The sequence below is a fragment of the Populus nigra genome, chromosome 14 (genome assembly GCF_951802175.1).
Source record: "Populus nigra chromosome 14, ddPopNigr1.1, whole genome shotgun sequence".
NCBI lineage: Eukaryota > Viridiplantae > Streptophyta > Magnoliopsida > Malpighiales > Salicaceae > Populus > Populus nigra.
In genome coordinates, this window is record NC_084865.1 from 14,062,305 (window position 1) to 14,078,674 (window position 16,370).

Here is a 16,370-nt window from a genome sequence, read left to right on the forward strand (position 1 = left end):
TTAATTTTTATATCAGCAAATTAAAATTGTAAAAAAAAATATTATTTAATATTTAATAACAAGCATACACGAAGAAAGCAAAGCTTAATTACAATATTGCGAGACAAAGAGAAATAGAATTGAAGGGGTTCGTGTAGGAAGCGAGGAGTGACGTAAGGGACTGGGGACAACCATCAACCACGCGCAATGAAGCGGTCCTCCCCCTCTTCCCACCCTTTTATAGTCTCTCCCATCTTTCACTCCTAAAGGAATTTTTTTCTTCCTTCAGTACATCTTCATCTCTGCTCCTCCTCCTCCTTCTTCCTTTTGTCTCCTTCTTCTTCACTCCTTCAGTCTTTAAGTTGTTTAATTTGAATACAATACACCAAGCTAGCTTGTCCATACAAACTGATCTTAAGGTAAGCTTTTTGTACTTGCATGGAACTCAATCCATCCCCCAATACTACAAACATTATTATATTTCATTACAAAATGATCATTTTCATGTGTGTGTATACATATATATATGTATATGTATATGTATATATAGAAGCTAGCTATAGGTAGCTAGATTTCTTCTTTCTCGACAGTTTAAGCTAGCTTTCATACGGGAAACTAAGGAAGGTGCATTTTGCAGCATCTCTCCTAGCTAGAAGTACTCAAGAGGTTCCTTGAATTTCATGAGATTCATTTTGAAATTAATTAGGGGTTGCTTTCTAATTGAAAACCTTTCTGATAACCTCTCCCTATCCGTCTTTCTCTACCACGTATTAGAGAGAGGTAGCACATCCCTAATTGCCTAGATATATTTCTTCACGTCAAAATCCATTTTGTCCGAATTAACTTTGGCATCAATCAGAAGAGGAAACGAGTCAAAGAACACACCTGGAGAAGACCAAGATTTGGGTAAAAAGATTGTTAGAAAGTTCATTTCCTTGCTATTAATATAGGTAAACCCTCAAACTCACCATTCTCTCCTAACTTTATTGCATATAGGATCTTTCCCTCATCGATCCTTCTACAGATCACTAGCCATACGTTCAAAGAGACAGCTGATCTCTCCCTCTCCGTCTCTCATGAAAACTACCAAGTCACTAACACCTTGACAAAGTAAGCCCACCCAAATATTCTTGACTATTGTATTAACACTAACTCCTTAACCTCACCAATCTTGTAGTTGGTCGTTTACCCCTTTCTTGATCCATTCAAATGCTAGGATAAAGAGGCATTACCTTATATAACCACAGACATTTTCTTCTCTTGTGGGGCTCTTCTGCATTTTTTTTCTTGGAGTTTTACTAAAAGAAAGAGGGTCAGTTTCTGCCATGAAAAATCTCGACAAGCAGACAAAATGGTCAGGCCCCGTTTCTGCATTAATGAGACACACACTCTGCAGCAGCAAGAGCGCCCTTAAGAGTGCTTTTCTTCTCTCCTTTCTTGCAGGCTTGATCCAATAAGAAACTGTGTCTCTCTTTTTGCCTTCTCTTGACCTTTTTTTCTCTTTCCAGAAACGCATGCTTTAAAATCTGTGATAACGTCATCCTCCTTGTCCAATTGGAAGTTTTCTGCTCTCTAAACAAATTAAATATTAAACCACACTAATTAATACTTAAATTTTTAATCATGCTTGTTTATAAGGGAAACCCCGTTCTTGATGCATCATTTCTACCATTCACTAACACAAGACAACATCATTAGTGCAACCCTTTAGCTGTCCAAATTTCTTGATGGACCCTGTACAAAATAGAGGACTACCTAGCTAGCTAAGCTCCAACTATCTCTTGGTTTTTATCAAAAAAAACACAACTTTCTCATGATTTTGTTCCCTTTTCCTCCTCACCTTCTTTCCTCTTCTAGCCTTCATCATAAAAAATAATTTTATGTGAAACAATTAATTATGGGGTGTTTTGTTTTATAATTAACACGCCCTTATTTTCCTATCTTAGATATATGTATGTATGGTGAGTGTTGCTCACCACCAAATGAGTTGATGATTATACCTGATAACGCTTGTCACCTTTTCGTTTGGAGGGTCCCTTTTTTTTTCTTTTCTTTCCTATGTATTACTCTACTATAACTCTACCTAGCTTCCCCTTTTTAGCTTTTTATTCTCTGGTTTTCTGTGATCTCTTTGGTGTCTTTATATAAGTTCATCCATTCACTCACTGATCACATTTTGTTATGATTTAAAGATGATGAATTAGAGAACATTATTATTGATGGTAACGGTGGTGTTGGTGAATTTTATGCAGCATCATCAACGGTTGTTATGATGGAGTCAATGGAGTCGTGTGTCCCACCTGGATTCAGGTTTCATCCGACCGATGAAGAGCTTGTTGGCTATTATCTAAGGAAAAAAGTTGCATCGCAAAAGATCGATCTTGATGTTATTAGAGAAATCGATCTTTACAGAATTGAACCATGGGATCTACAAGGTATATCGAAGTTGTATTCCTTGATCTTTTTTCTCTTTTTAGGGTTAATAGATCATATGGATATCGTTGAGTTCAGTTTTCATAAGGATCAACATGCATGTTAGTTAGGGTTTGATCTTGGTTAGGATTAGTTTTGACTATCCCTTGATCTTGTGTATCAACAAGTTTCTGTATGCAACATTTAAACTACAACCCGGTGTACGTTCTACTGATTTTAGTGGGTCAAATAGGGTTACAGTGATTTATTTAGGTCATGCTGACATCATTAGTTACGTTAGCCAGAATTCCTAAGAACAAACTTGAATCAACCTTGCTAAAACTTTTTAATGTGCAATATTGTTAATGATGTACAGAGAGATGCCGGATCGGATATGAAGAGCAGAATGAGTGGTATTTCTTTAGCCACAAGGATAAGAAGTATCCAACAGGGACAAGGACTAATAGAGCAACCATGGCGGGCTTTTGGAAGGCGACCGGGAGAGACAAGTCAGTTTATGACAAAACAAAACTCATTGGCATGAGGAAAACCCTTGTCTTCTACAAAGGAAGAGCCCCAAATGGGCAGAAAACTGACTGGATCATGCATGAATACCGGCTTGAATCCGATGAAAATGGTCCTCCACAGGCAAGCTTATCAACTTATGTCACTCTACCCCCCTCCCCTCCTCAATTGATATGTCATACAATAAAGGTGAAAGCAAAATGTCTTCATTGTCTTCCAACATACTGACTAACTTTGAACAGGCTCTACATATTGACCTAGTATGCTGTTCGACATTTAGAGTTTATTAATTATAAAGAGGGTTGGGGAATCCATTACTTTGAGTTTCATCAGAGAGTTCTTTCTCTTGGACAAGATCATTAGTGCTTCATAAATTCTTTATATTACCTAACTTTTAGTGAAAAATATATAGATATCATTTAATTTCCTATCATCTAACTTTTCAACTTATGAGAAACAGAATCACTCTTTACTTTTGCATGCATAGGCCACTAACTGTAGTTTCACTGTGTATGTTCTCTGGAAAGAAGACCTCCACCATCACTTAAGTCAAAAAGGTCATTAGAGATTTTAAAGCATGTGAAATAGCTTTCTTCCGATTCCTTTTTCTGGTATGGGCTGCCTTTCTGTGTTCATTTTGTCAAAAGAAAAATTCTAATTCCCATCTTGTTCATCATCTTTGACTACTACCTCTCTTTATCAAACAAAAAGATGACTCAAAAAGCCAACAGAAATTTTAAAAAAAATTGCTTTTTCTTTGTGCTCATTAGCTTCTTTTATGCTATAGAAAAAAGTTTGAATCAATTAATTAAAAGATAAAAAGAACTCATGATCTCTTAAATTTTTTGTTAAGCAACTGCAGGAAGAAGGATGGGTAGTTTGTCGTGCATTCAAGAAGCGAACTACTGGCCAAAACAAGAGCATTGAAGGATGGGACTCAAGCTACTTCTATGAGGAATCAAGTGGGGTTAGCTCAGTGGTGGATCCTATGGATTATATAACAAGGCAACCACAAAACTTTTTGGCTCAGAATTTCTTGTGTAAGCAGGAGATAGAAGGAGATAACTTAAGTTTTATGCACTCGGAAAATTTTGTACAGCTTCCTCAGTTAGAGAGCCCATCCCTGCCATTAATAAAGAGGCCAACCTCATCAGTATCTTTGATATCAGAGAATAACAACAGTAACAATGAAGTGGAAGAGCAAAATAGAATGTTGTCCAACAACAGCACCCAGAAGGTAACTGACTGGAGAGCCCTTGACAAGTTTGTTGCTTCTCAGTTGAGTCAAGAAGATAGATACGACGGTGATGGTGTTTCAAGCTTTGTTGGAGCGGAAAATAACTCATCAGATATGTCATTGCTGTTATTGCAGAGTGGAAGAGACGAAGGGAACAACAAATTTAATGGATTCTTAAATTCAAGTCCTGACTGTGATATTGGAATATGCATATTTGAGAAATGAATCTGGGGATTTTAATAGCTTTTTCTTACTTGTAGTATCACTACTCTAATGTATGATGAATCTGATGAAATTTATTTTATATATATATATTTCTGTTAAAATATATATGGTTTTTCATGAATGAAAAACTAACCCCCCCTGTCTAAATGTGAATATATATATATATATATATATATATATATTGGCACTTATAATTTAATTGTTCAGTGATCATGAGAGACAAAAGTAACAAGAAGGAAAAGTGAGGAAGAACTTTAAAGTACACTTTCTGAAGCGTGCCTTACTTGGGAAGAGAGATCAATTCAAGCTATAGTTAGTAGTAAACAGTCATTTTCTTCATGGTTATGAAAAGGTATTCCTTCTTGCGATTCATTAATCTGAACCGATTCTCAACTATCGTTTTTGTTTATTTTTCGAATTTAGCCATAAACATGTGGAAAGCTCGTTTTTCTATCAAATTTGATTTTTTATTTTTGGTAAATTTCTTTTAACTTTTTTAAAACAAAATTAAAACTAAAATATTTTAGATTAATTTATCCAATCTATAATCCAGGCTAGACGGAGTTTTATAATCATGAAACAATATAAATTAATACGATTATTTTCATAGAAAACTAGCTAGAAACAGGTGAAAAGCTGTTCTATCAAACATACTATTTTCTCGAGAATATATAAGTGGAAAAAAAAGAGAGGAAATTTACAAAACATTTGTACATTCTTTTTGTAGTGTTCTTAATCGGGAAATAATCTATTTTAGAATGGAGATAAAATTAAGAAGAGATGGAAATTGGAAAATTATTTCCTGAAAATAATTAAACACAACCGCAAGCCTAGCTAGCCTTTTTTTCCATTCTTCAAATGGACAGTACTGTAGTTTGCGGATACTCAGTTATCAGATATAAGCTGTTTCCATGCATGATCTTCAAAATTATCTTCGTCTAGCAAAGTATATTAATTTGAAAGCTTATTCTAGTTGATAAATGAGTATATATATTCTCAAGTTGACATTAAAACAATCATTTTTATTTTTTTTAATTTACTATGATTTGAATTTTTTTTATCATCTAGTTAGTACATAATGTGGGGTATTATTTTTTTTTGGTGTAATTGTTTTTATTATATTACTTACTCAATTGTCAATATTTGATGTAGAACAATTAGTCCAAGATTTTAATGATCAGATTGACGAATAAAAATGGTTCAACAAGTTGTCCAAATGAGCAATCTAACTTAAAATAATTATAATTTTTTATCCAAATATTGAATTGAACTCAAATTTTACAAGTAGATTATGTTCTCGCACCAAGCATTTAGATTACTCAGATTCGTCAAATTCCATTCCGAAGGTCCTAAAAATTGCATTAGAAGTTTTAGTTGGCATTTTAGGGTTTTTTCCTTTGTCAATTTTGGATTTTATCTGTATTGTTTTTTTAATGGTTGTTTCCTAGTTACTATAGATATTTAGGGTATTTTAGTTTAGTTATTATATATATTTAGGGTATTTAAGTTTATCTTTACTTTTTGTTGAGTTAAAAATTACATACTTTTACAACTTTAATCTTAGGGTTTAGATATGTGTTAAACTAAAATACATAGTTTTTTAATTGTTAATATTTTTTAGATTTCAAGGAGTTACGAATGAGTCCAACAAGCAATCTGATGAAAATATACATAATTTTTTATCTGATTGTTTGACCCATTAAAATTTTGCTTAATACCTAATTATATATGGAAGCTAGCTAGCTTGCCGGATTAAAAGCTATTGTTTTGGATTTTTTTATTTTTTTAGACAATAACTTTTAATTATTTAGGATTTTAATAATTATAATGTTTTTCTTATATTTAAACGTGCCAATAATTTTTTTAAAAGAGAATTTATGAAATAAATTTTTTAAAAAAACTATTAAATTTTTTAGAGTTTTCTTACAATTAAGGATATTAACCTTAAATTTGAGAACATTAGTTTTTCTCTATATATATATATTTTAATGCTATAGAACTTTTAAAGATTGAAAAAACATATCCATGTTATATAATGCTTTATTTAGGTATAATGCGTGTTCAGAAAATAAAATACTTAAAGAAAAGAAAAGGATATATATAGTCAATATCCTTGGAGAAGCTTCAGAAAAAGCCATGGACCAATACATGTTGAAGCGACCAGTGCACATGCAATTATGAAAGACAAATTTTGAGATTTTGGTTGGCTCGATAGAGGCATGATCAGGACCACCTTCTTGAATAACAGCTCTGCTATGGAAAAATATATATACATATATATATATATAATGCGATAAATTTGTTTAATAAACAAATTAAACTCATAATCTTAGGTTAATTACCTCAATTAATATCTAGATATGAAGCCATGAGCTTAGAGTAGGATTTCAAGAAGGGGAAAAGAATATTGAATACATATTTTCAAGAAATGGATAGAGTTCATGCAAGCGAATTATGAGGAATTATAAGCTTCTTCTCCTCAAATAGTAAAATGCTTAAACAGGTGTTAGAGAAAGAAAATCATGGGATTCTATTCTGTTTTCTTGCTGACCAAACAGACTGTAAGAGAAAGAAAATCATGGGATTTTTATCTTTTGCAGCGGAAGAGAAATGAGGAAGAGAGAGCTGAGGTTGATTTGTATGAAGAGGAAGATGGTCAAGGAAGGGAACATCTAAGTGTGGGCTTGGTGGGCCTAGGGTTTGTCTAGCATGCGTTATCCCATTGGGCATGCTTTGTCTTTATCAACATTTTGATCCCTCTTGGCTGTGTTGCTATTTTAGTTTTTTTTTTTTTGTGTTTGATATATTGTAATATAATTATATTTTTAAATATATATATATATAGTATTCTTGGATATTTAATATCCTGATGTGGAAAATAAATTTTAAAAAATAAAAATATATTATTTTAATATAATTCCAAACTAGAAATATTTTAAAAAATAATTATATAATAAATAAATACATATACTACTACCTTTTCTTCTGTATTAGGTGTCTGTTTGTGTCCAAAAATGATTCCTTGATTGGACAAACAGGTACGTTGCCTTTTCACACATTAGGTGGAGAAGATTCCCAGACGGTCCTGATTAACATTTTTATATGGGTCCACTTAATGTGCTAAGGTTGATGTTAATTTCTTGTCATATACTATGTGTTTTTATCATAGGGAATGACCGGATTTAATTTCAACTTTGATTCTTTTATATAAAAAATCTTTTAAAATAATTTTTTTAAGAAAAATAATAAGAATTTTTTATTAATCCAGTTCAATCTAAGCTCTAATTTTATATTTTATCGGTTTCATTCATGAAATCAAACTAAATTTTATAATTAGAATTTATTTATACTAATTTAATTTTTATTTTTTTCTATCACCAACAAAATTAAGAAAATTAACACAGCTTGTTAATTTGATTTAGTCTTTTTATGGCAATATATAAATGAATTATACATACACTATCATTGCATATTCGATTTGAAAAAATTAAGATTGTAAGAAAGAAATTCTTAAAAAAAACACGAGTTTGTATATAAATAGTTTACTTAAAATTTGATCAAATAAAAATTTGATTTAAATACATGAAAATTATCATACTACTAGGTTTAAAAAAGAAAAGGAAACTATACAATAACTTAATTAATCCAAATGGAAATCAACTAATTAAGTTCTATAGCATGAAATTATAGATTGTTGGCTTGCAATATATATATAAACACACCTCTAATTAACTTGTAGGCTTAATTATTTAGGTAATTAAATTTCCTGAGTACCACATATGTCTTATATATTAGCTAGCTCCTTCTAGAAAGCAAAGTTTGAGAAGCTTTCAATGATTTCAAATCTACATGAGAATCACCAACTAATTGATGTGTGTAAAAGTCCTAAACGTAATTAGAGCAAATTGAAAAGAAGCGGTCCACAAGAAGGACCTACTGGTGCATCAGTGTCAAATGATAAAAATATACAGTCAAAGAAATAACTCACTTTCAACATGGACGACGACTCCATCTCCTCCATGCTCAAATATTTCATTTCCTTCGCCAAATTCAATGGCCAAATCACATACATTTCAGTGATTGCACGTATCATCTTTATTGCCAAAACAATATTAATTTGGTTTTTTGCCCTTGATTAATTAGGTATGATCACTGCACTTTAGTCTTCCTAATTATTCTTGTTGTATTCTTCGTTTTTTCATTAAATGGTGTGAGGTGATTGATAATCTAACAGCAAAATAGACCTTGCACCCAGAAATAATCACTGCTGTCTGCTTCAAAGTCATGGTGCCATGCCGCAGACACCTCCACAGGACCTGTAACTTGACTCAAGCTACCAATACTTGCTTCAATAAGGATAGTTGTTCTCATATTTGGGCAGCGGGGTTCATGTGGATTAAAAGTTGATCAGTCTCATTTAATCATCTAGTATAGTTTGAAAAAACAATTGGGTTAAAAAAAAATATCGGGTTCGTGAGATTTGAACTTTAAAACAAAGTGATTAAGTTCATATCTAATTACTTTACTAATTTCTGTTGGAGTTCATCGGCAATGGTCTAATTTGATCTACAGTTAAACTTAACCAAGATCTTGGTAAATTAGTATAGGTTACATGTCCTTAATGAGTTAATAATCTTGGTTTTAATAGAAATTTGTAACGGAAAAATTAAAGGAGGAATTAATTAGCACTGTCTCAAATCTAAAATATATCAAGAATCAAATTACTTTTTTGAAATTGCAAAGTTCAGTGTGAATAGATTATTGAACCACCTCATACTGCTTATAAGAAACTGAGTTTGTAACCATTTAATAGGTGGTACAGTGGTAAGAGTTTAGGATTAACAGATTTGCTTTCCTTGTGATTTTAGGTTCGAGCCTTGTGGTTGCTAATATGATAGCCACTGGAGGTTTATATAGTTGTTAACTTTAGGGTCCGTGGGATTAGTCGAGGTACGCGCAAATTAACTAGCCTGGACACCCACTTTAATAAATAAAAAAAACTGAGTTTGTTCTTTTTCTTTATTTATTAAACTTTATGTTAAAGAAATCCTTCAAAATATATATTATTAATCGTTAAATGTATATGAATTTCAGTCGAGCTTTAGTGTTGTTGTAACGTGTAATATGAATAAAAACTAGGGTTTTCAGTTTTAAAAACATAATTCTGAACAATGTTGCAAACTTTTTTTTCATTGATCAGTGGTATATTATATTAATATTGATTGAAGGGGGGCTAGGGCACGTTCAGTTCAACTGCTTCGCCATAGAGGTTTGGGCCAATCACGTCCTACAAAATGAGTGTCAATGAGACATTGTTTGAATAATAGGCAGAACAAAAGGAATGATGATCCTTGTGGTTGTCACTACTCTTGATCGAGAAGAAATATGAAGAAGGAGAAACACATGTTGTCTGGGTTTTGGTCGGGGAGTGTAAGATACAAGCTTCTGGGCCAATCAAGAGCCTCCACGATAAGTGTTCTTGAAGCTTTTTAGAAGATGAGCAATTAGTATAATGGTTGACCAGAACAAGCTCCCTTTTTATAGACCAATGATTCCAATGATGGCACCCAACAAAACCATCGTAACCCCATCTTTTTATCTGTTTGTTTTTTTTCAAGCAAAGATAAGATAGAAATCCTAAAAAGGTGAGCAAAGAACGAAACAACCCTCCCTCCCCCGTGTCGTGCTCCACTTCAAAGAATTACTGCAATTAAAATCTTGCACACTGTGGATGAAAGCATCATTCCTATATACATATACATTCATGAAAAGTTATTAAACTCGGCCTTCTACTTGGTTCATCGTCTAACCAAGATTAAGGTCATGGATTGCGTTAAATAAAACAATATTGTTATTAAGCTCGGGTTTTCCCCAGATTGCTTGCTTCATGACCCAATCAAGATTAAGATCATGGATTGGGTTAAAAAAAGCAATATTGTTATTAAACTTGGATTTTAACTGAACTATTTAGATTATTTAACCCAGTTAATTTCTATTTATATTTTTAACGTGATCTAAGCTAGATTTAACACAACATTGTTTATAGTCATGGCTAAAAATAAAGCATGAGAGTTGAGAAGTTTTATTGAAGCTGTAAGCAGAGAGAAGATAATTAGGATCATAGAAAACAATGTTCAAAGAGAATGTGAAAGGGGGGCTAGCTAGGTCCAAGATGCTATATTGACATGGCTCAAATCAATTGACCAGCATTAAATTTAGAGTGAGGCAGTTTCTAATTCTTGTAAAGTTTGATTGGAACGACATGAGAACCTTCATTGACATCATGAATTTATGATCCACGCCCTACTTTAAAAAAACAAAATAGAAAAAATATGGGTGGACTAAAGACCAAATCAAGCACGCATTAACTACGCATGATCTAATAATCCCACCCAAATCTAAAATTGGGTGTTAATTATATCAATCTGCTTTTTTGTAGACTTGGCTTTTCTATCCTTTACTCACTCTTGTTTATAGTCGTTCCTTACTATTTTGTGTCAAGCTTTTTTGGGCTTCTTGTCTCTTAAATTCAATATAATATAAAAGCATAAGCCTCTTTTTTCTTCATCTCCGCTGCCTCATTCCTCCATCCCCGCTTTGTGTGAGGAAGGAAGTTAGAATCCCACTTGGAAAACAAATACCAATGTTAAAGCTCGTTATAAGCCCTTGGAAATTCCCATCTCGTAGGGCTTTCCTTTTTCGATGAGTTAGGCATTCTAGGCTTGGCCCTTTCACCTTCATGTAGACTTATCCTTATGGGCTTGGCCCTTCTTCTCTCCCAGGCTCTTCTAGATTTCTTGTCTCGCGCCCCTTTTAAATTCAACATAAACTTTTGAGAAAATAAAATTGATAATTTGATACTCACACACTTCTAAGAGAGATAAAATTAAATTAACTCAAATTTTAAAATACTCATGGAGCAAATACCAATGCTTACTCAATAAGTTCACTTTGAAGAGAGAGAGAGAGAGAGAGAGAGAGAGAAATGAGTTGATAAAAAAATAATAAGAATATTTTTATCTAGACATAAAAATATTATTTTTATTTCTTTATCATGTGTTTTTCTCTCTTATTGAATCAGTATTGATAATCAGTTTCTTAATATCATAAAATTTCTTGTAAAGCTGGATGCACAGAAAAACAAACATCAATTAAAAAAATATAATTTTACTATTTTGTTTTCTTAGTTTTTTTTTCCTTTTCTTTTACGACAAGACTCGCACTTGAACCTAATACGACACGAGAAATGACAACATTCCACTTGACTTATGCTAACAAAGAATATGATTAGCTTAACTTAGCTCATGCTTTCTTTTCGGCTTGAAGCACAATCCTGTGTGTCGAGCATAAATAAAGCTGGGCAATTTGAGATTTTCATCATATTTTAAGATTTTGAGGGGGCCATGATAAAGAGATATCAACCCCTCCTTGATTTTGATCGCTATGAACTTGCAAAGCTTATCTGAGCTTGTTTTGGAAGCTCAAAAAGAAACCGAGCCAGCCATTTCTTTAAAAATGCAGGCCCATCGTAGGCAAACATGCCATTTTAGATGACCAAAGCTCTTTTACACGTTGACGTCACATATGGGTAGCGCCCCTTATAGAGCCCGTACTCTCTTGCGGCCCTTCTTCTGCGCCTTTAGAAATTACGATAGCTGGGTGCGGGTTTTATTCAAGGGTAAGCTGTAAGCTATAACAAAAACAATGTCAATGTGTTAATAAAACAAGACACGGAGCAATTTGAAGATCATGCAACCTAATCCATATACTGCTGAAACCCTATCAACTTCATTCTCAATTGGCACAGCCTCCCCTTCCAATCGAATTGTTCTGCATTACAAGTCAAGATGGAATAGGTTGAACTTCTAAAACTGTTAAAGCTTGCAAGTACGGAATTGATTTTGATTGCACTTTGAAAATTCAAGCCAATGCCATGAATGGAAGAAACGATTAGGACCCGAAAAGACAGATTTCAAGTACATGATCTTGCCTGCAAAAGCCATCCTAACCAGCCCTCGGATAGATCTCAGGAACAAAGGCATACTGTAAGGAAATTACACAACTTTCTGTAGTGATGTTTAACAAGATATCACCTATCTATTCAATCTGAAACACAATTTCCCATCATTGACATGCTAGCATCCCTGGCCAAACAAAGACACTAGAAAATATATTTATTATTGGTATGGGTGAGTTTGTAGGAAAATAACATTAGGGTTTCTGCAGGACCTCTTTTTGGTATCAAACGAGCATAAAATCCATCAAGTTCCCAGCCAAAAAAAATTGTCCGCAGGGGAAGAAAAAGAAACAAGAAAGGGTAGGAGACCAAGGCTTCAGGCAACACAAACAGGAACTCAGATTGAGAATTAAAACAAGGGTCAAGACTAGGGTTAAAAACATAATACCATAGCTTCATATTAAACATAAAGTGAAATCACACGGAATGCAAATTTTAAATTACTAGAATACATCAGTTCATATTAGAATAGCACAGTAGACCTGATAGTAGAAACACATTAATGACCACCTACGCAAACAAACAGAACCAAAACGATAAAACATCAACCTTTAGGCCCTTTCTCCACGAATTCTCCTGGCAAGTTGGATATCCTTAGGCATGATGGTGACCCTCTTGGCATGGATAGCACAAAGATTAGTATCCTCAAACAAACCAACAAGATAGGCCTCTGCAGCCTCCTGAAGCGCAAGAACAGCATGGCTTTGAAACCTCAAATCCGTCTAAAACAAAGAAAGAAAAATCAGAATGATCCTTATAGAATTAAACATGAATAGGGAGAAACTGCAGTCATCATTACCTTGAAATCTTGTGCAATTTCACGGACAAGACGTTGGAAAGGTAACTTCCTGATCAAGAGTTCAGTACTTTTCTGGTACTTGCGGATCTCACTGTTGAAAAGAAATGGATTTGCAAGCATAAACCATCATAAGAACAAACACAATAAAATCGTAACTAGGAAATAATGTTTAGAGAAGGAATGAAACCCTTACCGGAGAGCTACAGTTCCAGGACGGTAACGATGAGGCTTCTTGACACCGCCAGTGGTGGGAGCAGACTTTCTTGCAGCCTTCGAATTCAAAATAAACGATAAAGAGTTAAATTCATAGCAACATTACAAAAACAACTAGCCTCTCTAAGCAATTGATATGTCAGGAGGCAGGTCACCGATTGGGTCCAATCAATGTCTACCACCATAGCTTTTGGAGAGGTAACAAAAACCATAAATCATAAAAATTCACACTACTAATTGAGAACAATTCATTCTCGTTGCACTACTTTCATATATCGGAAATACAAGTAACCACCCAACAATGAATATTGTAAACCTCGATTGCTTTGTATATTCAAGCAAGGTTTCAGATATCATGAAATCAAACATATATTAATAAAATATCCTATAAATTGACATTGTATATTTTCCCTTTATCTGTCTATATGAGAGAAGGAGAAGGGCGTGCCTTGGTGGCGAGTTGTTTGCGAGGAGCTTTGCCACCGGTGGATTTGCGAGCGGTTTGCTTAGTACGAGCCATTTAGACCTGAAATTGGAAGCGAAGAAGAGTATTTAGGCTTAAATCGGATTATTATAAACTGGGATTGAAGAGAAAATTCAAGGAATTAGGGTTAGGGTTTGCGGTTACCTGTCGGGATGGAGGAGGAGGAAGAGCAGCAGCGAGGGGTTTTCAGTTTTATTGTTTCGAATTTTTGAGCGTGAGGGAGATTTGGGGAGGTTTAGTTTTTATAGGGAGAAGTAATAAGTCTCTAAACGACGGCGTAGGAACAAATTATTGGCAAAGAGAATTACTCTTATGACCTTTACGATTTATTACAAGTCTCGACCCCTTTTCTTTTTTCTTTGCATGCCACCAGCATTTCTCTCTCTTTTAAAAGTTTACTTGTTTGTATTGTTTTCACCTACATTGGAAGCATTTTAAAAGAATGTTATCTTGAAAAATAATATTAAATTGATTTTTTTAATTTGTTGATGTTAAAAAATTAAAAAAGATTTAAAAAAAATTTGATATATTTTCAAGTAAAAAATACTATGCACCACAATATTAAAAATAAAAAAAATATACCATTATCTATCCTTACAAACTTGGATGATAATCTTGAAAAATATCTTTTGATTTTAACCATGGTTATTAAACTTGACATAATAAGTTGATTTGGAATCAAGTTCAGATTGGGTTTCACAATAAATAATGAGAGCCTGGTTAAAAATTCAAATTAACCTGTAATATAGTCGATCAAGTAAAAACCTATCAAAATCCTGTTAATTTTTTTAAAAAAAAATTTAAAACTTAGCTTTTTAAATTCTTTTATTAAATTTTAAATAGATGATTAAAAATTTATGTATGCACAAAAAGATTATCCTCTCGTAAGTTTTCTTTGAATTCTAAGACAAAAAATTAAAATAGAATAAGTAAATCTACCGAGTAGCTAAACCAAATCATAGGTGGATTTTGATAGGTTTACTAAATTACGTGACATTTTCTTTTTGTAAACATTGGCTACGGCATTGCTTTAGCTTATAGATAGACAAGGGTAGATTTGGAATGGATGATTTAGATATATCCATCAAACAAATTATAAGCGTCCTTGAACATTAAACAAATTTGGAATCTATTGGAGAATATACTCCAAATTTGGAATCATAGGGACAGCAACCGAAACTAGCAGGAATCTAACTCAAAATATATATTTATATTATATAAATATATTTATAGAATATTTAATTTTTGTAATACAATATATATATACACACACACACACTTTAATATTGATATAAATAATATATGATAATATTTATTATTTAATATATATATTATTTTATTTTTCATTGATAAATAATAATAAATAATACATATTCATTGGATACCTACATCCTAATAAATAATTTACAAGTATCTAATTTTTATTATTATTATTGATAATAAATAGAATATAAAAATAAAAATAAAATTCAACGTCACTGTGAACGTAGGCTTCGTTACATGGGTCACTAGTTGCAATTTCCTTTTTATAGGGCCACTAGTTGCAATTTCCTTTTTACAGGGCCACTAGTTGCGATTTCCGTTTTTATAGAACCTAGACAAGGGTGCCCAGAAGAGAGCTAACAAATTTAACCGAGTATAAGGTTAGAAAACGTTTGGGCACCGTGGTTTTAAAAAATTTTATTTGTTTTTTGATAAAATTTAATACAATTTATATGTTTTGAATCATTTTAATATATTAATATTAAAAATAATTTTTTTAAAAAAAAATTATTTACATATAAAAAGTTATTTAAAAAACAACTAGTACTATATTACTAAATATAATTATAAAGTTTAGTTTAGAGTTTGGGAACATAAAAAATAAATGCATAAACATAAATATATTTAATTAAAAAATAAAAATAATCATATTTTTAAAACAAGAAATATAAAGATACATCTCATAAACTATGAGTCACAAATTTATGCTCCTTGCCATGAACTACGAGTCAAAAATCTCCTGCATCAAAGATCTATCTAGCGTCCACTCGTTTTTAATATTTTGTTTATATAAAGAATTTGAGGTATTTATTTATTGAAAAGTAATTTTTTTAGAAATATAAATTTTAAAAAATTAAATTTCAAGAAAGTAAATTATTTTTTTATATTTGATGATATAATAAAAAATTAATTGAAAAATATTTTTCAGTATTTGATATGTTATAGAAAATAATATATTAATAAAAAATAAATCTTACAAATTAAAAAGTTGAATGAAAATGAAATTAAAAAAAATTATTTTATAAATTATTTTAAATAAAATAAATAATAAAAATCAAATCTAAAAAAATAAAAATAAAATAAAAATAATAATAATTAACATTTTATAAATTATTTTAAATAAAATAAATAATAATAAAAAAATAAAAATCAAATTTAATACATAAAAAAATTCAATAAAAAATTAATAAAAAAACAAATAACAATTATAAAAATT

The 16,370-nt window shown here is 31.9% G+C and overlaps 2 protein-coding genes across 6 annotated transcripts; one reads left to right on the forward strand and one right to left on the reverse strand.

Annotated features, from left to right (window-relative positions):
- Positions 1–244: 244 nt before the first annotated feature.
- On the forward strand, positions 245–4,481 carry LOC133672862 (NAC domain-containing protein 37-like). Of its 5 annotated transcripts, none has more exons than XM_062093412.1 (4): positions 245–398; positions 2,232–2,414; positions 2,768–3,105; positions 3,779–4,481. In XM_062093412.1, exons 2-4 carry the CDS (start codon positions 2,249–2,251, stop codon positions 4,376–4,378), a joined length of 1,104 nt encoding a protein of 367 aa, XP_061949396.1. In that variant the 5' UTR covers positions 245–398; positions 2,232–2,248; the 3' UTR covers positions 4,379–4,481. The 5 variants fall into 5 exon arrangements, with proteins under 5 accessions (XP_061949396.1, XP_061949392.1, XP_061949394.1 ...); XM_062093408.1 differs by lacking the exon at positions 245–398 and adding an exon at positions 1,241–1,395; XM_062093410.1 differs by lacking the exon at positions 245–398 and adding an exon at positions 1,244–1,395 and having other exon boundaries at positions 2,768–3,039.
- Positions 4,482–12,768: 8,287 nt separating this feature from the next.
- On the reverse strand, positions 12,769–14,168 carry LOC133672494 (histone H3.3). Its single transcript, XM_062092931.1, has 5 exons — positions 14,036–14,168; positions 13,856–13,933; positions 13,388–13,464; positions 13,195–13,285; positions 12,769–13,117 (listed from the first exon to the last, which is right to left on the reverse strand). Exons 2-5 carry the CDS (start codon positions 13,925–13,927, stop codon positions 12,947–12,949), a joined length of 411 nt encoding a protein of 136 aa, XP_061948915.1. The 5' UTR covers positions 13,928–13,933; positions 14,036–14,168; the 3' UTR covers positions 12,769–12,946.
- Between the last annotated feature and the right edge of the window lie 2,202 nt (positions 14,169–16,370).

Excerpts from the sequence above, each read along its gene's own strand:
- LOC133672862 (XM_062093408.1), top strand. The coding sequence starts at position 1,305 with ATGAAAAATCTCGACAAGCAGACAAAATGGTCAGGCCCCGTTTCTGCA. Across the intron at positions 1,396-2,231 it reads CAGCAAGAGCGCCCTTAAGA|CATCATCAACGGTTGTTATG; the intron begins GTGCTTTTCTTC and ends AATTTTATGCAG. Across the intron at positions 3,106-3,778 it reads TGATATGTCATACAATAAAG|GAAGAAGGATGGGTAGTTTG; the intron begins GTGAAAGCAAAA and ends AAGCAACTGCAG.
- LOC133672494 (XM_062092931.1), bottom strand. The coding sequence starts at position 13,927 with ATGGCTCGTACTAAGCAAACCGCTCGCAAATCCACCGGTGGCAAAGCT. Across the intron at positions 13,286-13,387 it reads CCTGGAACTGTAGCTCTCCG|TGAGATCCGCAAGTACCAGA; the intron begins GTAAGGGTTTCA and ends TCTTTTCAACAG. Across the intron at positions 13,118-13,194 it reads AAATTGCACAAGATTTCAAG|ACGGATTTGAGGTTTCAAAG; the intron begins GTAATGATGACT and ends TCTTTGTTTTAG.